Source organism: Aedes aegypti, chromosome 2 (assembly GCF_002204515.2).
Source record: "Aedes aegypti strain LVP_AGWG chromosome 2, AaegL5.0 Primary Assembly, whole genome shotgun sequence".
Taxonomy (NCBI): domain Eukaryota; kingdom Metazoa; phylum Arthropoda; class Insecta; order Diptera; family Culicidae; genus Aedes; species Aedes aegypti.
In genome coordinates, this window is record NC_035108.1 from 18,780,415 (window position 1) to 18,806,233 (window position 25,819).

General features: G+C 42.2%; 1 protein-coding gene across 1 annotated transcript; it reads left to right on the forward strand.

Moving 5' to 3' along the window:
- Positions 1-15,167: 15,167 nt before the first annotated feature.
- Positions 15,168-16,952, forward strand: LOC5568436 (eukaryotic translation initiation factor 3 subunit G). Its single transcript, XM_001652219.2, has 3 exons — positions 15,168-15,328; positions 15,503-15,959; positions 16,457-16,952. The coding sequence occupies exons 2-3, from the start codon at positions 15,506-15,508 to the stop codon at positions 16,819-16,821; spliced, it is 819 nt and encodes a 272-aa protein (XP_001652269.1). The 5' UTR covers positions 15,168-15,328; positions 15,503-15,505; the 3' UTR covers positions 16,822-16,952.
- Positions 16,953-25,819: the final 8,867 nt, after the last annotated feature.

Consider the following 25,819-nt stretch of genomic DNA (forward strand, 5'->3'; position numbering starts at 1 on the left):
GCGAGATTCGAAGGGACTCGAGAGTGTCCCTGATACTCGGACTACGCACATCACTCGCTCCATCGTCGCCTTGATCAATCTTATCAGTTTGTCCGGGAAACCGTATTCGTGCATAATCTGCCATAGCTGTTCTCGATCGATTGTATACTTACTTACTTATTTGGCTTTACATCAATTATCTTGATAAAGCCTCGCCAACAATATTTCGCCAATTCCCTCGGTTCATGGCCGCTTCTCTCCATCCTCGACTGTGACCCACACTCTCCAGGTCCTGGTGCACCTGGTCAATCCACCTAGCTCGCTGCGCCCCACGCCTTCTTGTTCCGACCGGATTCGTGGCGAACACCATCTTTACAGGGTTGTTGTCCGGCATTCTTGCAACATGCCCTGCCCAGCGTATCCTTCCAGCTTTAGCTACCTTCACGATACTGGGTTCGCCGTAGAGTTGAGCGAGCTCGTGGTTCATCCTTCGCCACCACACGCCGTTCTCCTGCACGCCGCCGAAGATCGTCCTTAGCACTCGGCGTTCGAAAACCCCAAGAGCTTGCAAGTCCTCCTCGAGCATAGTCCACGCCTCATGCCCATAGAGGACTACCGGTCTTATGAGCGTTTTGTACATGGTACATTTGGTGCGGGGGTGAATCTTTCTTGACCGCAGTTTCTTCTGGAGCCCATAGTAGGCACGACTTCCGCTGATGATGCGCCTTCGTATTTCCCGACTAACATTGTTGTCAGCCGTCAACAAGGATCCGAGGTAGACGAACTCGTCCACCACCTCGAAGGTATCCCCGTCTATCGTAACACTGCTTCCTAGGCGGGTCCTGTCGCGCTCAGTTCCGCCGACCAGCATGTACTTTGTTTTCGACGCATTCACCATTAGCCCGACTCTTGTTGCTTCGCGTTTCAGGCGGGTGAACAAATCTGCCACCGTTTCAAATTTTCTCCCAATAATATCCATGTCGTCCGCGAAGCAAACAAATTGTCCGGATCTCGTGAAAATCGTGCCTCGACTGTTAAGTCCGGCTCTCCGCATGACACCTTCAAGCGCAATATTGAACAACAGGCACGAAAGTCCGTCGCCCTGTCGTAGTCCCCGCCGAGACTCGAACGAACTGGAGTGTTCGCCCGAGATCTTCACGCAGTTTTGCACACCGTCCATCGTTGCTCTGATCAATCTTGTGAGCTTCCCGGGAAAGCTGTTCTCGCCCATGATTTTCCATAGCTCCATGCGGTCGATACTATCGTATGCCGCCTTGAAATCGATGAACAAATGGTGCGTAGGGACCTGGTACTCACGGCATTTCTGGAGGATTTGCCGCACGGAAAAGATCTGGTCCGTTGTCGAGCGGCCGTCGATGAAACCTGCTTGATAACTTCCCACGAACTCGTTTGCTATAGGTGATAGACGACGGAAGAGAATCTGGGATAGCACTTTATAGGCGGCGTTTAGGATGGTGATTGCACGATAATTTTCACACTCCAGTTTGTCGCCCTTTTTGTAGATAGGGCATATAACGCCTTGCTTCCACTCCTCCGGTAGCTGATCCGTTTCCCAGATTCTGACTATCAGCCGATGCAGACAAGCGACCAACCTGTCCGGGCCCATCTTGATGAGTTCGGCTCCGATACCATCCTTGCCAGCGGCTTTGTTGTTCTTTACCTGTTGAATGGCATCCTTAACTTCCCCCATCGTGGGAGCTGGTTGATTTCCGCTGTCCGCTGTGCTGACGTAGCTATCGCCTTCGCTGTCCTGACCTTCTGTGCCTGTGTTCTCTGCGCCATTCAGGTGTTCATCGTAGTGCTGCTTCCACCTTTCGATCACCTCGCGTCCGTCCGTCAAGATGCTCCCATCCTTATCCCGGCACATCTCAGCTCGCGGCACGAAGCCTTTGCGGGATGTGTTGAGCTTCTGATAGAACTTCCGCGTTTCATGAGAACGGTACAGCAACTCCATCTCTTGGCATTCCACCTCTTCCAGGCGGCGCTTTTTGTCCCGGAATAGGCGGGTTTGCTGTTTCCGCTTCAGTCTGTATCGTTCCACGTTTTGCCGCGTTCCATGCTGCAGCATTGCAGCCCGCGCTGCATTCTTCTCCTCTAAAACCTCCTGGCATTCCTCGTCGAACCAATCGTTTCTTGAGCTCCGTTCCACATATCCGACAACGCTTTCGGCAGCGTCGTTAATGGCTGCTTTGACTGTCCTCCAGCAGTCCTCAAGAGGGGCCCTATCGAGCTCGCCCTCATCCGGCAACGCTGCCTCAAGATGCTGCGCGTACGCATTGGCGACATCCGGTTGTTTCAGCCGCTCGAGATTGTACCGGGGCGGGCGTCGGTACCGTACATTGTTGATGACGGATAGTTTTGAGCGCAGTTTCACCATCACCAGGTAGTGGTCGGAGTCAATGTTGGCGCCACGATAGGTTCTGACGTCGGTTATGTCGGAGAAGTGCCGTCCATCGATCAAAACGTGGTCGATTTGCGATTCTGTCTGCTGAGGTGATCTCCAGGTGTACCGATACGGGAGGCTGTGCTGGAAATAGGTGCTACGAATGGCCATGTTCTTGGAGGCGGCAAAATCTATCAGTCGTAGGCCGTTCTCGTTCGTCAGCCGGTGGGCGCTGAACTTTCCAATCGTCGGTCTGAACTCCTCCTCCTGGCCAACCTGAGCGTTTAAGTCTCCTATGATGATCTTGACGTCGTGGCTTGGGCAGCGGTCGTACTCGCGTTCGAGCTGCGCGTAAAATGCGTCCTTGTCATCATCAGTGCTTCCGGAGTGTGGGCTATGCACGTTGATTATGCTGAAGTTAAAGAATCGGCCTTTGATTCTTAACTTGCACATTCGTTCATTGATCGGCCACCACCCGATCACGCGCCTTTGCATATCACCCATCACTATGAAAGCTGTTCCCAGCTCGCGTGTGTTGCCGCAGCTCTGGTAGATGGTATGATTACCTCTAAACGTTCGCACCAATGCTCCTGTCCAGCACACCTCCTGCAGCGCTACGATGTCGAAACTGCGGGTCTTCAGTACATCGGAGAGTATGCGAGTACTTCCAATGAAGTTGAGAGATTTGCAGTTCCACGTACCGAGTTTCCAATCGCTAGTCCATTTTCGTCGCTGTGGTCTTTGCCGATTGTTCCGGTCCGTATTCTCTCGTTGACGTTCCTGTGCTGATGTGTTTTTACGGTTGGCTTGCAGGGCCTGACACCAACCCCCTAGATTTCCGGAGGACCATTCCCCCTAAATGTTCGGAGGGCCATAGTGCGCAGTTTTGCTTAGAGTCCTTCTCTGGCACTCGGACGATGATCAGCCGCCCTTGACATGGGGAACAGACGCTGTTGTGAGCCGCTCCTAACGTGGAGTACAGACGCTCCAGGTTTGCAAAAGCAAACCCCCCCTTCCCTGTCAGCATACGACCAAAGTTCCCACCGGGGGTTGGTTACCCGATCTTCCCCAAGGTTACTCGTACCCCGGCCAGTACCACGAGGAGGTAGGGATAGGAGTTGCTGGGCAAGAGGCTAAGGACCGCACAAAGGGGTCTATTTTATTCCTGCAGGTACGTGAGGTACCAATGGTACGCCATGCCCAGCCATTTACCGCGCCATCGATTGTATCATAGGCCGATTTAAAATCGATGAATAAATGATGTGTGGGTACATTGTATTCGCGGCATTTCTGCAACACCTGGCGGATGGCGAATATCTGGTCCGTTGTTGCTCGTTCGCCCATAAATCCTGCCTGATATTATCCAACGAATTCTCTAGCAATTGGTGATAGACGGCGGCATAGAATTTGGGAGAGTACCTTGTAGGCGGCGCTCAAAATTGTGATCGCACGATAATTGGCGCAATCCAACTTGTCGCCCTTTTTGTAGATGGGACACACGACACCTTCCATCCACTCCTCCGGCAATACTTCCTCCTCCCAAATCTTGGAAATAACCCAGTGCAGCGCTCTTGCCAGTGCATCACCACCGTATTTTAGCAACTCGCTAGGAAGTTGGTCCACTCCAGCGGCTTTGTTGTTTTTCAACCGTCTAATCTCCGTTTCTACCTCTTGGAGATCTGGAGGCGGAAGTCTTTCGTCGTCCGCGCGTGCTCCCAAAGTTATTTCCGTGCCACCTCCGCTACTGGCCACATCACCATTAAGGTGCTCGTCGTAGTGCTGCCGCCACCTTTCGACCACCTCACGTTCGTTCGTGAGAAGATTTCCGTCAAAGTCTCTGCACATGTCGGCTTGTGGCACAAAGCCTTTGCGCGAACGGTTAAGCTTCTCGTAGAACTTCCGTGTGTCTTTAGCGCGGAACAGCTCTTCCATCGCTTCGCGATCTCGTTCTTCTTGATGGCGCTTTTTGACGTAGAAGTACGTCTTTCTTCTCTATACAGGAGTGAAATTGGAATTTCAAAACCAGGAGCGTTACGTTGGCATGAAATATTTTAAACGTTTATAACTTTGCACTGGCTTAACGGAATTTCTTGATTAGCACCTCAATCGAAAGCCAAGACATCAAAGCTTCATGTCGTTTACTTACTGAATCCCACATACCTGTCTAAATAGTTTAATAACTGTTTTAAAAGAGAACGTTGATTTCAAGCAAATCTATAAATAGGGGTGGCTAGAGAAAATTTGACGTCATTTGCTTTTCACTCTCCGATTGGCTCGCATCTCAACAGGCGACAGATCGGCTTGCTCTGACCGGACGTGCTTTTCAGGCACAGACATCGATAGCGAAGGACGCCCCCGTTTGTCTTGCTTCGCTCAAATCAAACTGTCGAGCGAGCGAGAGAAGATGCCGTCCGAAGCTAAAGCCATCACCGCTGCCGCCGCCTAGAAGAAGAAGAGGAAGAGGAGAAATTGCGGTCGAACTGTGAACACGGTCGGGCGAGTCATTCTCGCTTTGTGGTTCACTGCTTGTTTGCGTTCACCCAGCCATCGTCATGCCGCCGCAAATTTCATCGGCCGAGAAGCTGTTGACCCGCGCTTCAAAATTTCGACTCGTGATGAAATCATCATTGGTGGTCAAGAAGCAATCCCGTTAGGAGCAAATACCAGAAGCCCCCTGAGTTTTGCTGGTCCGAGCAGTGTTAGTTATCCGTAACAACATCGAAGCTAACAAAGCCATCGGTTCTTTTCAGAGCCATCAAATTTGTGGAAAAGAGTTAAAAGAGAAATATTTCCGATTTTATTTATAACTTCTAATATTCCTAAATCAATTTCACAGCTTCATACAAAATTTCATTTGTCACGAATAATTTATGACTCAACCATTTCAGATTGTACTCGCGGACGCTGCTGCAGTGCCGTCGGGGTGAGTGCTCAACATTTCACAACGATTGCAAAATAGAGTGGCTTTTCCAACAGCGCCTTTTATGTTCCATATTTTATGGGAACACTTTGATTAGGAAAATTATCCCATGTGACAAAATTGCGACATATTTAGAATGCTTTTGAAAAGACATTCTCATTGAACAATTGTAATAATTTTGGCACCTATGGATCAGACATTTACCGTCATAATAAAGAAAACTATTAATTATCAATAGCTCGTATTGAATATTTAGGGAATGCCAATCATTCCAACAATTCATGTTCGACCAATTTCTCACGTAATAGTATTCTCCGCAATTTTCAAGTAATTCCAAGCCCAACACATTATTGGCACATACCCATTTCCCAGATTGGTCGTTCAGAAAGCGAAGAGCACAAAAGGGAGGAGCATCATCTGCTATTCCAAGGTTATAAAACATGCTGCCTTCGTTGGATTCAGTTTCATTCCATTTCCGCTTTCGAGCTGGTAAGAGCTCCTCCGAACTTGCTTAGCGAGAAGTACCTCGCTGCTAGAGGCTTGCTGAGCTGTTAATCCAGAATCTGGTTTGTGAAATCACTCAAGATTTCAATATTGAGCTACGTTTCCAGATTTCAACTAAATCCCTGTGATCCGCTACCCTGTTTCTGTTGTGCACCCATGAATTATTCAGCTGGTTTGTTGAATAAACAGAGAACTTATTCACATCTTCTTCTTCTTGGCATAACGTCCTCACTGGAACAGAGCCTGCTTCTCAGCTTAGTGTTCTTATGACACTTCCACAGTTATCAACTGAAAGCTTTCTTTGCCAAAGTTTCCATTTTTGCATTCGTATATCGTGTGACAGGTACGATTATACTCTATGCCAAGGGAAGTCAAGAAAATTTCCATTCCGAAAAGATCCTGGACCGACCGGGGATCGAACCAAGACACCTTCAGCATGGCTTTGCTTTGTAGCCACGGACACTAACCACTCGGCTAAGGAAGGCCCCAACTTATTCGCATGCATTTGCAACTTTTTCGATTTTCCATACAAAATCACCAACTTTGGTAAGTTAGATCTCAGTTATTATGGAAATATTTTCGAATGAAACTTTCACAGAACATCAGATGTAACTTGAATTTTAACATATATTTTTGAATAATTTTTCCAATCACAAGTTTATAAGTAATAACGGTTTGACTAAACTGTAATTTTCGACGAAAAATTCAAAACTTTTTACCTTAAAATTTCATAGCCTTATACAAAAACTGTCTTCAGCAAACTTATTCATCTCGTCAAATTCTACAACTTTGCTGAAGATACCATGAAGCTATTCCTTCAATATGTTTAGTTATGTCAATCATAAAAAAATTGTCAAAATATTCACTTTAGTCAAACCGTAACTGCTTTTCAACGTGTGATTGGAAAAATCACTCAAAAACATATGTTAAAATTTAAGTTATGTCTGATATTCTGTGAAAATTTCATTCAAATCGGTCCATAAATAACTGAGATATAGTTTATCAAAGTCGGTCATTTTGCATGAAAAATCAATAGAGTTGCCTTTTTTTTCTCAGCGAAGAATTATACCATCAACGAAAATAGCGCGAAAGCAATAACCAATCGCGTGCGAGTAGCGAACGGAGTGACGAAATAACCAAGCGAGAACCCCACCACTCGCCATCGGTGAACGGAGCTCGAGCAAATAAAACCACTGGTTGTTCTGCTCCCAGCTCATTCACAAATCGAACGGCATAACGAACGGATCAAGCAGCGGAGCAGCAAAGAAGAGCGCGTGAAAGCCACAGCAGTGTGCGAGTAGCGAACGGAACCAGAGAGCAACGAAGCGAAAGCAACAACTGAAAAACATTCAGTGGACGGATTAGTAGTCAGCGCCAACCGGCGATCTGTTGGAAACTAACGCCAGGGAAATATACACCATCTGCCTCTCCTTACCATTCATATTCTTGTACTTGATGAATTCAATGAAATGGTTTGGTTTGGCGATGGAGCAAAGAGTTATTAAGGATGATTTTACTTAACAAAGAGTTGTTGATAAATATTCCAATCAATAAGAGTTGTTTTGAAAAAGTTCACTTTTATCAGAATTTTCCTCGGAAAATTTCTGCTTTACCAAAGAGTTGTTAATGAAATTCCTGCAGTAAAGGGTCGAGTTTCTCCCCACGAATATATCCAACCAGGACCAGTCATGGAGGACAATCCATCCAGAGCATCACGGCCCCCGCTTCCAAAATTCTCGAGTACGGAAATTGGAAAATGTATTAAAATTGCGACATTAAAATCAATAAATTGTTTCTTGACCAATTGTAATGAGCAACTATTGATCTGAATTGATTTTTCAACATGTTGTCTATTGCGTTAATCTGAGAAATAGGCTATATGAAATTGATTTCTTGGCAAGTGATGTACAAGATGAGCATTATGCTGTTATTGCATCCCGACGGCACTGCAGCAGCGTTCTTGGAACATCCTCAAATTGTCGTATTGTCGATTATTCGTGATAAATCAGATATTGTATGATGCTACGAGATGAATTAATAGATTATAGCAAGTTTTTGGTAAGCACATTAAGAAATATTACTAGCTATATTATCACGAGAAGTTCTTACTAGCTCGAAAGTGTAAATGAAATGAACCGAATCCTGTTGTTGTTACAGAGGGATTTTAATCCGAAGGTCATTCGTCCCTTAAATGAACCGAATCTGTCAAAGATAGTATGTTTTACATAATTTGAATTGCAGACGATGCTCCTCCCTTTCGTATTCTTCGCCTTCTTCTGATTGACCAATCTAGGATAAGGTACATGAAGTTGATGTCTTGGTTAGGGATTTACATATCTTGGAAAATTCACATGCGCGTTCGTATGGACAGTAAAAATATCAACATTATTTTAATAGCTTACAATAAATTAAAATCACGCATGATATTCAATAGTTTTCTTTATTATGACGGTAAATTTCTGATCCATGGGTGCCAAAATTATTACAATTGTTTAATGAGAATGTCTATTCGAATGCATTCTTAAAATGTCGCAATTTTGTTACATGTGATTTGCTTATCAAAGTTTTGTGAATTTTGCTAATCAAAGTTTTCCCACAAAATATGGAACATCAAAGACGCTGTTGGAAATGCCACTCTATTTTACAATTGTTGTGGAATGTTGAGCACTCACCCCGACGGCACTGCAGCAGCGTCCGCGATTACAGTCTCAAAATGTTTAGTCATAAATTATTCATGACAAATGAAATTTTGTATGAAGCTGTGAAATTGATTTAGGAATATAAGAAGTCATATATAAAGTCGGAAATATTTCTCTTTTAACTCTTTTCCACCAATTTGATGGCCCTGAAAAAGGCCGATGGCTTTGTTAGCTTTGATGCTCTTACAGATAAATAACACTGCGGGATGTTATCAGTTGATTGCCATGGTCAAACGGGGAATCCTCAACTCAAATGTATAAATTTGAGCAAGTTATTTGCTTATACGACGAACCGAAAGATTCGTGGCATGGATGGCGCACAACAGTAACAGGTAGTGAATCACCGGGCTTAAGTCGAAATCTGATGATGGCGGCGATGACGATGGCTGGGTGAACGCAAACAAGCGGTGAAGCACAAAGCCAGAATGACTTGCCCGACCGTGTTCACAGTTCGACCGCAAATTTTCCTGTGGACTGCTTCCTCTTCTTCTTCTTCTTCTTCTTCTTCTTCTTGGCGGCGGCAGCGGTGATGACTTTGGCTTCGGACGGCATCTTCTCTCGCTCGCTCGACAGTTTGATTTGAGCGAAGCAAGACAAACGGGGAAGTCCTTCGCTATCGAAGTCTGTGCCTGAGAAGCACGCCCGGTCAGAGCAAGACGAACTGTTGCCTACTGAGATGCGATCCAAGCGGAGAATGGAAAGCAAATGACGTCAAATTTTCTCTAGCACCCCTATTTATAGATTTGCTTGAAATCAACGTTCTCTTCTAAAACAGTTATTAAACTATTTAGACAGTTATGTGGGATTCAGTAAGTAAACGACATGACCCATTGATGTCTTGTCTTTCAATTGAGGTGCCATTCAAGGAATTTCGTTAAACCAGAAAACAGTTATAAGAGTTCAAAATATTTCATGCCAACGTAAGGCTCTTGGTTTTGAAACTCCAATTTCACTCCTGTATAGAGAATTTTTATTTTACTTTCAAACTGTGCGGCATAATCAAATGCAAACGCATTCAGTTCCCGATGGTAAGCGCCTGTGCTTTTACTGTTCATAAGTCGCAAGGTGGAACTTTCCCCGAGGTCGTGTACGACTATGACAAAAGCCAGGATCAGCAATTGGTATATGTTGGTTTGTCGCAGGTTACTTCACTGCAAGGGCTATTTTTGACAAACTCTTCCAATTTGTTGACGTTGGATAACGTCTTACGGCAACATACTGGGGTACAATTTCGAAAAACGAAAAATCGCTCGCGTCACGATTTTGACTTTTAATAACTTACTAACGCCCGGATAGATTTTCAAGATTCTTGCACCAATCGATTGGAAATCTTTCGAATCTACTCCAACAATGAAAACTATTGATTATCATGACTAAACTATTGAAAAATTGGGAAATATCGAAGCATGTCTTATTTTTTATAGAAAAGCACATTTTTCTTGTGTATTCCTGACACAGACATCATTGCGCGATATCTTAGCCACTTTTGTCATTCAAAGGGAAACGCCCCTTTCGGTCTTCTTCTTACTTCTCTTTATTATCTCGTGTTCAGTCGAAGCCAACCAAACTCGACTTCACGCGCGCATCAGTCAATCGTTGACCAGCAACCGGAGAAGGACTCATATCGGAATAAAATTTACACGTTCGTCGCTGCTGCTGCTGTTTATTCCCAAGCTAAAAGCTGCGGGTTCCGTGTAATTGCTCATCATGGCCCTTGGCATCCAGCTAGCCCATCGAATTCGTGGAGAATGCGTCCAGAAACCTTGATAATTACCGTCGGAGGAGTGAGCAAACCATCGAATACAAGGATGGACAAGAGAGCACAAAATTACCGACCGCATTTTAATTTAATCGTTTTCGGTGATCTTTTGGTGTGTTTCTGTCTAACAATGGAATGAAAACCCAGTTTGATCGACGGTGACTACCACCAACCGTCCTTTTCAGGACGACAATTTCATTTTAAAAGAGTTGTGAGAATTTTCCACCGTGAAGAGCGACATTACTGATGATTGAATGTGATTGATTCAGATTTTGGTCAGTCATTTGCACGCAACCATAAATGGGAAATAAATTTCCCATTGTGCGCGCGCGGGGCAATCCTCGACAGTGTGTGCATGAGTCGGATAAATTGCGAACGGCACTTGAATGAAGAATTCCTCCCGGTTTGTTTCGCATTTAGAGATGATCGCATAATGCCGTTGTCGCCGTCGCTACCTAAATGATACTAGAGCGATCAGTATCAACTCGTCGAACACAGAGCTAAAACTAATAAGCAACAGCTTTGTTGACGTTTCGATTTGGTAAGACATTGTCGAACGAATGGAAATACGCACACAGAAAAGACTGCTACCGCCGCCCGACCCGAACGACGGGAACCTATGTTAAACTTTGTTTGCCATTTATCTCCGTTGAAAACTAATCATCCGAAACTATAATTGATAACTAAATAAATTATTGAATCAATTGTGGCAGTTGTTTGAAATTGTGCTTCAATGCAATTTCAGCACGTTCGCCACGGATACGACGAGTATCGAAAGGCTTCGGAACCCACTTAAGCAATCAATCTTAGTGGATCATGCGTGGACCTTCAAGCGGAATATTTGTTTGTTGAGCAAAAGTTATCGCTCATGCTTCTTCTACCATCCGGTTGAAGAGTTAATCGAACCAACCAAATAATAACACAAAATGTTCATAATAGGTCAACAATGGCATGCAACAAATAGTGTGAAAATTGATTAGAAGAGCACTTATTTTCGACCTACAAGAATTCTGTGCCAATTTTCGGATTTTCATACAAAGTAGGCCAAAACCGTATCGAAAATCGGTCGAAAGTTAGTGTTGGGTCGAAAATTGGTGCTGTTCTCTCAGAAATCTTTCATAAGTTCGTGACGGTCTCAAGCCAGGAAATAGAAGATACTAATGTTATCCAACGTCACTTTGGCGGTCGTATCTCGGAAACAACCTCTTACTTTTTAAGTTCCATCACGCCAAAGGCAGCAATTCTCTCAAGAGGGTTGACTTGAGGAATGAGCTGCAGCGCTTAGGCAATCATCGATTAGTGACGCTTTGAGACGAACTGCGTGAAATACTGGATCATAGCGGCCAAGCCTGCATATTGATGAGTATCAATGTACAGAGCCTAAATGCTTAATGGATATTGCTACAGACCAAAGCACTGGACCGATTCTATCGATTCTAACGATCGAAGCACCCGAGCTATCAAACATCTAATCTACTGGAGGAGTTTGGCGAACTACAGCTGGAGCCAGAAACCGATCACCCAACCAAGCAACACAAGGAAGCAACGACCAAAAAACAAATTCAATCATCTGGCATTATTCCTGGAACACCAAACAATGGTTCTCGGAACCACAGAACGACAAATGGTTCTTTTCAGGACTACCAAAATGAGTCCAAAGTATACTTCTGAAAACTTCATCCGATCAATAACAACACAAAACTAGTACACTTACAAATTCATACACTAGACAAATCAAATTATTAATCATCGTAGTTCTACGTCAACCCCGCGGTAATGTAATAGACATTACCCACCCCAATTTTTTTCTTCGGAAGATCGAGTTTTGTCTGCTCCGCGCCTGTTTATACCGTGCCTCGTTCGCTCTCGTGCGGTGTTGCAGCATTCTCGCCCATGCTGCATTCTTCTCATTCTTCAACTGCTCGCATTCGCCGTCGTACCAGTCATTTCTCTGATTCGGGGCCGCTGGACCTAGTGCTGCTGTTGCGGTGCTACCTATGGCGGATCTTATGTGCCTCCAGCCATCTTCAAGAGTGGCGGCGCCGAGCTGCTCTTCCGTTGGTAGGGCCACTTCCAACTGCTGCGGGTATTCTTGGGCTACTTCTGAGTCCCGTAGCCGCTCGATGTTAAGCCGCGGCGTTCGGCTTCGACGCGAGTTTGTCACCGTCGAAAGTTTTGAGCGCATGCATATAGCAACTAGGTAGTGATCCGAATCTATATTCGCACTGCGGTATGTGCGAACATTGGTAATGTCAGAGATGAATTTTCCGTCGATTAGAACGTGGTCGATTTGGTTCTCGGTTAGGTTATCGGGTGATCTCCAGGTGGTCTTATGGATATCTTTACGGGGGAAGAAGGTGCTTCGGACTACCATACCACGAGAGGCTGCAAAGTTGACGCATCGTTGGCCGTTGTCGTTAGATACGGCGTGCAGACTGTTCCGCCCGATCACCGGTCTGTACATCTCCTCTCGTCCTACCTGTGCGTTCATGTCGCCAACAACGAGTTTCACGTCACGCGGAGAGCATCCGTCATAAATCTGCTCCAGCTGCGCGTAAAACGTCTCCTTCTCGTCGTCGGGTCTCCCTTCGTGTGGGCAGTGTACGTTGATGATGCTGTAGTTGAAGAAACGGCCTTTTACCCTCATCTTGCACATCCTTGCGTTGATCGGCTGTCACCCGATAACGCGTTGTCGCATCTTGCCCAACACTATGAAGCCAGTTCCTAGCTCATTTGTGGTGCCACAGCTTTGGTAGAAGGTAGCCGCTCGATGCCCGCTTTTCCACACCTTCTGTCCAGTCCAACAAAGTTCCTGCAGCGCTACGATATCGAAGTTACGGGGATGTAGTTCGTCATAGATTATCCTGTCGCAACCTGCGAAACCAAGTGACTTGCAGTTCCATGTTCCAAGTTTCCAATCGTAATCCTTATTTCGTCGCGTGGGTCTTTGCCGATTGTTCCGGGTCGTATTATCTCCTATGTTATTCGCAATAAGGTTTTTTACGGGTGGCTTATTGGGCCTACGCCAACACTCCTGTCTCGCCGGAGCGCCATCGTGCCAGCTCTGTTTAACGTCCCAACTAACACTAGGACGATCGCGCTGATGGGGCTACCACCTTGGATTTAGCTGTGCGCGATTCAGCATTTCTTGCTCAGCCGCTGGATACCAGAACAGACGCTGTTTGAGCCGCACCTCCTGGTGAACAGACGCTCGAGACGTACCTCCTCAATCTAGCTGATGTCAGAAGGACAACAGTGCCCAGGCTGCACTACCAGCTAAGTACGCAACCCTTAGCTGGCGGTCTTTGTCATCGTTTGACCCGTGGAAGCGTGAGGTAGGAACTTGTGAAGACCAGAGCTGTGTTGAACGCTCCTTCCTTGTTGTCGACTCACCGTTTTGCAGCCCATTTCATTTTCGTATCTTCAAGAAATATTGTTGGTGGAGAGACTATGTTGCTAGTAATGTGCGCACTTATTTTTAAGAGTATTCGAATTTTAATTTATAATAAAAACCATAGAAATTTACTTAATCATATTTTTTTTATTAAAATCGCCGTAGTCTTTTACAAGGATTGCTTAACTGTATTGTCCAAACTTTTGTTTTGAACAACAGGAAATAAGTTGATTTAAAACTGTTTTTCAAATGACGCGCTACGGTATATCAAAATATTATTCTGACGGTTCAGTCAGTTATTTATATCAAACTTTGTTTTGAGTTTCTGCATTTCAATGTTTTAATTTAGCACAATCGCTGTGGATAACAAATAAAAAAATAAGAAGAGGGGGGGGGGGCTTGCTCGATATGCTACGTATTTTTCAAGGGGGTATCAGCATTTGTGACAAAATGCTACGAGGGGGGAGGGGGGTGTAAAAAATCCATTAAAAAATGCTACGTCATTTATGGACGGCCCCTTAGCTTAAACCAAAATTTTAAGTATATTTTGTTTTCCTTGTCCCTTTCGAAATGTCAGTTAGGAACAACCCCACACTGAGAACAGCGTTGCGGTTGAAAATACTATATCAGAGGGTTAAATTAAATACACAACGCCACTTGATTTGTGCAGACTAAATTCGCATTTATTTAGAATATTTTGTGCATTCAGTTTTACCATGGCACCATTTGTATAGTAAAAATTACTATATCATGGTTAAAAACTTGCAGCAGACCAGAATCGAACCGAGGATCTGGCGATTGTCAAGCGCGAACGCTAGCCGCTCGGCTGTCGACGCGGTTGGATTGAGAGGGAACAAAACGCTAATAAAAAGCGTTCATGATAGCTCAATCGTGGTTGGAATAGTAAATTTAAAAACACGTTCATGGTTCTCATTACTGCAACGCTTGTTTCAGTGCAGTGTTAAAACTAAAACCTCTGTGGTGTTTTTGTCGACTAAGCGAACGTCAAACATGATCAAGTGTCAAGGTTCATATATGGACCCAATTTTTAAATTAAAGTTTAAACATGATAAAACCGTTATTTGAACGGGATAAATTGCTAAAGTAGTTGCAGTAACATGCTCTTTCGTGTTGTTAAATAAAAACAAGATTTCATTAAAAATTTTAGGACCCAATATCCTCCCATTTCTCCCTTCCCATTCCTCTCCCATCGGGTAGATGAAGAAATAGGCTCAAATATGGCGATGGCACAAATCTGCCAACTGGTGAGGAACGAGCCTTCTGATACCTGATTCCCACTAGTACAGAATGAACTTAATAACACCCACACACACAAACACGGTCCCAAAGGCTTTTAGGGTAATTATGCGAGGATATTCCATTTCTGAACTGTTTCTCTTCCAGCAGTAAAAAATATTTAGGTATTTCAATTTTCCCGGTTTTAGTATTTCGACTTACCAGGTCAAATCCTCTGGAAAATAAAACCGGCGTTAGTCTAGTCGACAAAACGATGGGATCGACTTCGAACTGTCATCCTGTTCTGTCACCGAAACTCGATCGGCCATTTTCGCAGTGCTGGTGAAAAACGAAAGCACGAAACAGCTTATTTTTAACAATTTTGTGCAAGAATCCCTTCTGAATCACCAGTGAAACATTCGCAAAAGCTAAAGTAAGTAAAACCCTTCGAATTAATGGTGATTGTGGGCAGAATCAACCGTGTTTTGATGATGATTTCTCGATTGTAAAATGAGCAGTCAATCATCACGTTTTGGCTTCTCTCGTAGACACGAAAGCATTTTCTGCTAAGCTGTCACTTAACTTTTTTGCTTTACACTTCCCACAGACGATGCCTGCACTAGACGAAATCAAATCTTCCTGGGCCGATGAGGTGGAACTGGATTCCGGATCGCTTCCGCCGCCAACCGAAATCATCGAGAATGGCCAGAAAATTGTCACCGAGTACAAGTACAACAAGGACGACAAAAAGGTGAAAGTGGTCCGGACTTACAAAATTACCCGGCTGGTGGTCCCGAAGAGCATTGCAATGCGGAAGAACTGGTCCAAATTCGGCGACTCGTCCAATGACAAACCCGGTCCCAATCCTCAGACCACAATGGTATCGGAAGACGTCTACATGCAGTTTGTGAGCAACAAGGAAGAGGAACAGAAATCGGACAACGCCCTGGATTCGCTGAAGAACATTGCCAAGTGCCGTATCTGCGAGGGAGAACATTGGTCGCTGAGCTGTCCGTACAAGGGAACGGCGTACGAAGCCGGAAAGGCCAAGCCTGTGGTGCCAGGTGAGAACGATCTAGATATTACAGGGCTGGTAGCGAGTTTCCTTTTGCTTACTTGGTCACTTTTATGAAGCAAGTCATTTTAAAGTTTCTTGTTGGCGAAACAAGAGATGAATTAGCCTTGGGATGCCTCTACGTCTCTTGACAATCTACAAGATAATTCTATTCACCCTGTTTTATGATATTTTTGCACGATTGTTTCAAAAGTGAACAAAATTATTCTCTAGGTGTGCAAATTGTGGTACATACAAGGTACAATCAATATAATGAAAAACAAGTTTGGTTTTCAATAGTACTTAACTAGACTTACAACATGCAGTAGATCACCTCAGTTGTTTATTTTTCATCGCCGTAGAGTTTATATATTTTTTTTTTATTCTCATGTCTCTTTTAGTCGCTTTTTTGAATACCATAAGTCACTATTTTTGGCACCACTTATCGCTAACAGCTCTGTTAAATAATTAATACCGTTGTTCTTAATGACAATCGTCTAATTACAGTACAACAAGAAATGGCGCCAACGACGGCAAAGAGTGGCAAATACGTTCCTCCGAGTATGCGAGACAGTCAGAAGCCTGGCATGGGCGGAAACCCAAGAGGACGTGACGACACCACCGCTATTCGCATTTCCAACCTGTCTGAAGCCATGACGGAAGCCGATTTGGAGGAGCTGGTCAAGAAGATCGGCCCTCACAGCAAGATGTTCTTGGCCCGCGATAAAAATACCGGCCTGTGCAAAGGTTTCGCCTACGTTCACTTCAAATCCCGCCGCGACGCTGCTACCGCTATCGAGCTTCTTAATGGGCACGGTTACGACCATCTGATTCTGAACGTGGAATGGTCCAAGCCTCAGAACCCACAGTAAAATGAAGAAAAAACAGTTGATAAGCTAAGTGCTAAGAATTAAGTTGTGGTACGCGTTATATTCTGATTCATGTTGATGTAATCCCAAATGGAAAGAATGCTTTTCAATAAATTGCGAACTGGAACAAAAAACATTGCATTCTAATGCTAACACGACTTTTTGCCTCTTTCCCATGATATAGAGTGCCGGTGCCATAAGTGGACTACCTAAGCAGGGTGTCTACTACCTGGAAAAACCTGGGAAACCTAAAATTCTCAGGGAATTTTATTCAACCTGGAAAAAACCTGGAATTCTCAGGGAATTTTGGCCACACTCAGGGAAATAATTTAGAAACAGTAATTCATGGCTGAATATGTTTACCATCAACTATTTCGAAACTATTTGTGCACACTTTATTTAATATAAAAAATCTCGGCTGCGCCGCTTCAAAATGCAACTTGAACGATTCAGTTCATTAATAAACTTGGACGTGTTCCGTGAAATGCTTTCAAATAATTCACCATATATTTGTCATAAAGTACTAAAATCATCGATTATTCGTAGTTCCGGAAAAATTTCTGTTTGTTGCAGGTTATGAATCTGCATGATTAAATATTTCAAAGATAGCAGTAATATTATACAGCTTAACAAATGTTATCTTTATTGCGTGTCTCAAAGATCAAATCATGTGACTAGTAAATTAGGGGTTGGTGAATTTGAAACTGATTTCGAAACTGTTTCAGCACATTACAATGTTGAGCTACGGATCCTCAAAGTAGTATGGAATGCTGTTTTTCAATGTTGAAAGTTTAACTATGATTGGTAAATAGTGATCTAACCCATCAATAATCATCAGAATAGGATTATGTATGATTCAATTTTGAATGCACGAATAATTGTTGAATAAAACGATTTTTTTAACATGCTACCATCGTCACACAAAATTATTCGTTCCTTTTTAATATGGCAAGATACCATACTTTTCTAATATATCAACAAATAACTTTTGAGCTTTGAAAGTATTATGAAATTCGCAGAAAAGTATTCTCTTACACATTAATTTGAATTCTGTAGTAAACTAAGCAAATAAATCTTCATATAAGCCGGTTCTTGCATGTAAGTCGTTAGACAATGCATTTCAACACCTAATATCTCAGATTCAGTTGAGTCAGTCGTTGGGTGTAGACGCATTTTTTAAGCGCTCCGTAGTTATTTGAAATTATTTTTTTTTCTTCTTCTTTGCTGTTTACAAACATCGCGCGCGACCGGTAAAAATGCAGTGCAGTGTTAAATCATGCAATATCAGTGACGATCGCTTCCTATGGAAGTGCGAGTTCTGCTTTAAAAATTACCACGCGGCATGCATTGGTGTGCAACGCCATCAGGAGAATTTTGTTTTATCATATATGGTACCTCTATGCGGCGATTGCCAGCATAATTTGAAAACTGGAATTGACACCCGCAAAGTGCTCCATCAACAGCAGCAGCTAATCGATTCAATTAAAGCACAAACTGACGCCAATCTTCGAGTAGCCACCGATCTTAAAAAACTCAGTGCAATGGGGGATTTATTTGACCAAATTGAGCATCAACTGAAAGAATCGGTGTTGTGCATTAAAAATAGCACATCGGCGAGCGTGTCAAATGCTGTATCGGTATTATCGCGTGTGGCCGAAAAGCATTCAGAATATAGGAATGATATGCCCAGCAACGATTTGATTGCACTAAAAAACCATTTGACTGGTCTATTAGATATTTCAATGAAATCTTCAAAACAACATATTGAAGATTTTGTAGAGGCTTTGACGGTAGATCTGACTGATGAATTAAAAAAGATCTGTACCGAGGTTCAGTCTTTGAGTAGCCTAACCATTGAGATGGCTGCTCATTGCAACGAACACAATGCTAGCATTGGCAGAGATCGATTTGCGGAAGATGAGTCACCGCCAAGCCTATTACAAGAGTTGGCTGAAACTGCTGATGTAAACTCTGGTTCGAGTTCCGGTACCGCAGGTTCACCGCCCAGTTTAAATTCTGATTCAAATAATAACAAAGAAGACAACTCTGGCTGGCGACTCTTAGGCACGAGGAAAGTATGGAAAGCGAATTGGGCGGAATACGACAAACGCCAACTCCATCTATTGAATCAGCAAAAGCAGGCTGAGAAAGCCAGAAGGCGACGTAAGCGGAACGTGACCCGCAATGCTACAACCAACAGTTTGGGTGATAATGTAAACAACGTTTACAACAACAGTTCTGTCAATACCCCTATCCGCTTAAATTCTATGAACTCCCGCCGTACTGTTTTCGGCAATCGTAGGAATGCCAATACTAATAATGCAAACTCTTTCCACCTTCCACCCGATCGTGAGCTACTTGCAGCAGCAAAACATCAGTTTTCACGTCCACCGCTAAACTACCAACCAACGATACAATTTGAAAAAAGGGAAACCATGAATCCCTACCAACCAAACGCCCCCACAACTTCACGAAACATGCCACAAGGAACTTTTTCAACTTCATCATCCTACGTAGAGTGCCCCTGTAGACACACGTGTTTTCGCCAGAACTGACGCTCTCTCCAGAGGAAGCAAATTATGACGACAATAACTGTGCGGAAACCGATGCTCACCAGGACCTGATGACTTCTCAGCCGTTTACGCTCAACCTGACGCAGTCTCCAGACGTAGACCCTGACGATCCAATAGTGGGTAATATTCAACAAATTGTTCTAGGTAATATTTTAAATAATAACGATGTGTCTAATGAAGGATCTGGAATTTCAAGTAATGCTGTGCAAAGTGGTGTGTTTCCAAAAACTTTTTCAGAAGCTACCGAAATTTTGGTATATTGCCAAAATTTCAATCGCATGAGGAGTGCATCAAAAATGAACGATATTTATAAAAGAATAGTAACTTCATCCTTCTCGGTTGTTTTGGGTACTGAAACTAGTTGGAACGAAAAAATTAAGAGTGAAGAAGTTTTTGGTAACGATTTTAATGTATTTAGAGATGATCGCGATCTGGTTCTTACCCAAAGAATGTCTGGTGGGGGAGTTCTCATTGCAATATCTTCGAAATTCAATTCAGAATTAATTGTTTCATCAAAATATAAAGAGTTTGAACACGTATGGGTAAAAGCACATATCGCCGGTGAAACACATATATTTGCTTCTGTGTATTTTCCGCCAGACCATGCTTGCAAATTATCATATGAAATTTTCTTTCAAACCGCTGAAGAAATTTTGTCGCAGTTTTCTCCAGAATTCAAAGTGCATATCTATGGCGACTTTAATCAGCGTAATGCTGATTTTATTCGTGATTCCGAAAACGAAAATGTTCTGCTGCCGGTTGTTGGTGAAAACGAATCATAACAACTTATTTTCGAAAGAGCTGCATTTTTAGGTTTAAATCAAATCAATCATGTGAAAAACCGACAAAACTGTTATTTGGACTTCTTATTCTCAAACATAATGGAAGATTTCTGTGTGAACGAATCTCTTTCTCCACTATGGAAAAATGAAGCGTTTCATACAGCTATCGAGTACTCAATCTTTGTTCATAATTATCATAATTCCGACTATTATGACTTTGAGAATTTCTTTGATTATAAAAACGCTAATTATAACGGCATCAAACAGAAATTGAATAGAATAGATTGGCAATCCATTTCGAGAAATCAGGAAGATTTGGAGTATGCAGTTACGGGTTTTTATTCAATTTTGTCGGAAATTATTCAGATGGAAGTTCCACTCTTGCGGAGACGTCGTAGGAATGGGTCAAAAAATCCTGTTTGGATTAATAAGCAAATAAAAAATTTGAAAAATCGTAAGCAAAAGGCTCATAAAATTTACAGACAACAAAAAACTCAAGAATGTTTAGAAAATTATTTGTATATTGTCAACCAACTTAATCAAGCCATATCTACTGCACTTGAAGAGTACAACACAAAAATTGAAAATGATTTAAAATCTTGCCCTAGGAATTTCTTCAATTATGTTAAAACTAAGATGATGTCTAACAACTTTCCATCTAAAATGACATTGGATGATAAAGTAGCAGATAATCAAGATGACATTTGCAATCTCTTTGCTGATTTTTTCCAAGAGACTTATACAAACTTCTCGGATAATGACCGTGATTTTGAGCACTTTTCTAGTTTTCCTGATTTTACAACCGATGTAGGCGTTAGTCAAATACAGGTACTGTTGGAATATAGGTAGTGTCGCACCTCAGGTAGAAGAATCGTCGGTTGAGAAGCATGCGTCGTCGTAGGTAAAAGTGTGGAAGATTTGTTGTGAGGTATAATATTTGTGTAGGATGTTGAATTGTAAAAATAGATACCTGGTTTGAATAAAGAGAGTTGCAGCTGCTGATTGAGGTATCAGTCAGTTAGCTGCCCAGTTGAAGGAGACATCTACTGTATTGTATTTCTTTATGATTTGCAATCGGATGTGGACGGGCTAGCCTCGCTAGGATCTGCGTGGTCTTAGCGGACTAGCTCTTCAAAAGGTTATGGGCCCAGGAACGTGTTCTTACAGCATGTATCGTTCTGGAGGAGGATTGGCCGCATAAGTCGCGTGGCGCAGTACGGAATCCTCAGGCTGGATGGATTGGTCGCAACGAAGGACGGGATCTATCGGGAACGTAGGCGATACAGGACACTGGATGGCAGCTGGCTGGTCAAAGGAGCTCGTGGACAGGATCGAAGTCAGGAGGAGCTCGGATGGATGACGGAGCATGTATGAAGTTCGGAACGAGGAGGAGTTTCGAGACAGGAGGAGACGATCGGGAGTCGAGGTTGCGACCCTAAGGAGGAGTGTTGGAATATAGGTAGTGTCGCACCTCAGGTAGAAGAATCGTCGGTTGAGAAGCATGCGTCGTCGTAGGTAAAAGTGTGGAAGATTTGTTGTGAGGTATAATATTTGTGTAGGATGTTGAATTGTAAAAATAGATACCTGGTTTGAATAAAGAGAGTTGCAGCTGCTGATTGAGGTATCAGTCAGTTAGCTGCCCAGTTGAAGGAGACATCTACTGTATTGTATTTCTTTATGATTTGCAATCGGATGTGGACGGGCTAGCCTCGCTAGGATCTGCGTGGTCTTAGCGGACTAGCTCTTCAATAGGTACAAGACATTTTAACAGGACTGAAGAATTTAGATTCCACCAAAGGATCAGGGCCTGACGGAATCCCACCTGCTTTACTGAAAAACTTAGCCAATGAATTTACAGCACCATTATTCTGGCTGTTCAACATGTCACTTGAAAAGGGCAGATTTCCAAAAGAATGGAAAAGGTCATTTCTTATACCCATTTACAAGTCTGGTAAAAAATCTGATATTCGAAATTATCGTGGAATTGCTATTATTTCATCCATTCCAAAACTATTTGAATCAATCATTAATAAAAAAGTATTTAGCCAAATAAAACATAGAATAACGAATGTTCAACATGGTTTCTTTAAAGGTCGTTCTACTACAACAAACCTTTTGGAATTTGTAAATTACACTTTAAATGCAATGGATAGAGGTAACCACGTCGAATCACTTTACACCGACTTTAGTAAAGCATTTGACAGATTAGATATTCCTATGTTGATTTTCAAGCTAAATAAAATGGGAATTGCAATGAGACTCCTCAACTGGATTGAATCGTATTTAACAGATCGCCAACAAATAGTAAGATTTGAGGGAAAACTATCTAAAACTGTTCATGTTACATCAGGAGTTCCCCAAGGTTCACATTTAGGCCCATTGTTATTTATATTGTTTGTTAATGATATTTCATATGTGATAAAACATGTTAAAATTCTTATTTATGCTGACGATATGAAGCTTTTTATGGAAATCAATAGCAAAAATGAGAGCGACATTTATCTGAATGAAATAAGCACATTTGATAAATGGTGTAGTAAAAGCTTACTTAAATTAAACGTCAAAAAATGTAATCTAATCACATATAGCAGAAAACGTAATACACCACAGATTACTGTCTCTTTAGAAAATCAAGATGTTCAAAGGTGCGATAAGATTAGAGATTTAGGTGTTATATTAGATTCTAAACTTACATCTACTGACCATTATAATACTATTGTTTATAAAGCAACCAATATGCTAAGCTTTATTAAGCGTTTTAGCTCCAATTTTCGGGACCCATATACGATTAAAACCTTGTACATTGCTTATGTAAGATCAGTTTTAGAATATTGTAGTATTGTGTGGTCCCCACATATGAAAACACATGATGATAGAATCGAATCAGTACAGAAGCAATTTCTTTTATATGCCTTACGCAAATTAGGCTGGACAACGTTTCCACTGCCATCATACGAGGCTCGATGCATGCTTATTGACATCCAAACTTTAAAGGAGCGTCGCGAATTAGCCATAATTTCATTTGTCAATGATATAGTATCGCATCGTATTGATTCCACCAATCTCTTATCTAGTTTGAATTTCTACACGCCCGCCAGACAGTTAAGGAATCGGAATTTGTTCGCATCAAACAATCATCGAACTAATTATGCCAAATTCGGCCCAATAAATCAAATGATGTTTCTTTATAACCAGCATTACACAGAAATTGATTTGACCATGTCGCGAACGAAGCTTAGGCAATATTTTAATTCCCTGAGATATAATACAACATAGTATTAAGCAAACATGTAGTCTACAATTGATTGACGAAATAAATAAATAAATAAATAAATAAATAAATAAAACTAGAAAATATTTTTGAAAACAGCGATGGTTTCAGTAACTCTAATTTAAGTAAATAGCAGTATTTTGATGCTTGAAACAAAGAAAATGTTCCGCAGTGTAATTGTAATGATTAATTCACGTACACACTAGTAAAATGAATACTTTTTAATGAAACTTCTGAATAGACCTTTTTCGTCAGATCTTAGCCCGATCTCAGAATATATTTGAAGCATTCCTGTTGTTCGTAGAAAATCTAATGAAATACAAAAAAAAACATTTTATGTCCTTTGCAGAGTTGGTAAACCTCTCTTTTAAGATAATTGGTGTCTATTTCAATGCAAGTCATGAAAAAGTTTCTGTGAAGATTAATAAATCCACTGAGGAAGAATCGCCCCAACGCGACTTACTCTGTTGACGTTCCAGTAGAGAAAGAGGCCGAGCAAACGATTGCTACGATGCCGTCGCTTCTCGAGGAGTAATTACAGCGTTGCCAATATTACTAGTGCAGTATACGTGTAGAGTTACCATAACGCCTATATGCTTGGAGTCACTAAATGCGTGGCACTGGGATTTCCATCTCCCACATCCTCCTTTTCCTCCGTAGTACAATATTGATTACAATATAAAGGTACATATCACTTTTGGAATGTATCGCGAAAAAAAAATCCCATTTAGTTAGTTTAACAAAATCTTCTTACCTAATTGATAACAATCAGAGTTTGAACGACAGTTTTACGAAAGATGAGTACGAATGTTTCATCTCGGCTGCAATGATTTAATCAAAATGGGAACTTTCATTCGTTTGTTAACCTCCTTAGTGAAGGAAACAAGACGCCATCGTCGGTCAGCAACAAGCTTCCTTTTTTTTCTACTATAATATTGACCCGTCTTTCTCCAAATATCCTTACTTGATCCGACAGTGGAAGCCCTTACAAGGTTACAATTTCATCTCAACATAATTTCTTCGGAAGATATCTGATTACCAAGTTAGCAACGTATTATGTGCCTGAATTATTACTATTTGTTTCACACTTGGCGCGAGATCGCGGACCTGGTTTTGGCTGGATACTTCGTTGAACAATATGCCCCAAAAGGCCGCACATTGAATTATTCATCGGTTAATTAGGCTTGTTACTAAAGATGCGTTCCTTGGAGGATTTGATTGAACTGAAGCCATGGATCGTGATTCAGTAAAGTAATTGAAAATTATGGTATGTGGTTATTTCTTTTGTGACGACGCAGTTCAACAGCTTGGATCGACGTGGTGTTCGCAGCACGGGTGAAGTGGTCCACTTTTAGATCCTAAATCAATATGCTTTGTGTCTTGCAGTAGCTAAAACAACATAAACTGTCTCATGAAGTTCGTGCGGCTCTCGTAATGTGTTGACTCCACAGGCCATTCAAAAAATTGAGTGCGAAGTAACTGCTTATGATCATCAGGATGATAATTGCAGCGCTAGACTTTTTCATCAAACGTACATGGAAGCGAACAAACACCTCGCCCTATTATTGATGCATGCTTAAATATGTATCGTGTTCTTCATGCTTCAGGAACCTGAATCATTTTTCGATATTTTGGACTAGTTTGCGGTAACGTACCGGATTTTACAGAATCTGACGCAGATTTCTTGGCCCGTAGCATTTGTTAGAATTTTTTTTGCCCATGGCCAGACACAGGAGCTTCTCCCTTAAAACGAAATCTATAGCGTTGCTGAATGAAGCAGTGATTTCGAAAGTTATCATACAGTGTCGCCAGTTTACCGAAGTTTCGACAATTCATTGGCTGACGTTCTTTCTTGTCTTATAGATCCCTGTTTTGGGTTTCGGTCCACATTTCAACGATGGTTTTAGTCACATGCAAAAACTTTTCTTAAACACGACGTCAGCTAAATTGTACAACGTCATTTTTCATGCAAAGCACTTTCTCATCCATGGTTCTGTGCTGCGTGCTGTACACTCTTATTTTTTTTTTTGCTTTTCTGAGATTAACTATTCCCTAACCTAAAATCTACCTGTTCTATAAATACGAAATCTTAAATTTGTAATAAAGACAATTGCAGTAGTTTACTGCTTGTTTCATAAATTCAATTTTCCGAAAATAGCCATTTAGCATCGTGGAACAGGTAAAAAAATTGAAGTTATGTGTCTAAAATTAACCCTTCCACTGATTCGGTTAGATGTTCTTCATTATGGTCATCTGAAGAATATTCATCGTCACTCTGATGGCCACACATGTATTGTCCCGCTTCAGATATTCTATCACCGAAGGGAGAAGGCATGTTGAGAATTTGCTAATCTATTTGTATTCTATTTGCAATG

Bases quoted from the DNA above. Each gene is read 5' to 3' on its own strand.
- LOC5568436 (XM_001652219.2), top strand. From the start codon at position 15,506: ATGCCTGCACTAGACGAAATCAAATCTTCCTGGGCCGATGAGGTGGAA. The intron at 15,960-16,456 runs GTGAGAACGATC...GTCTAATTACAG, and splicing joins GGCCAAGCCTGTGGTGCCAG to TACAACAAGAAATGGCGCCA.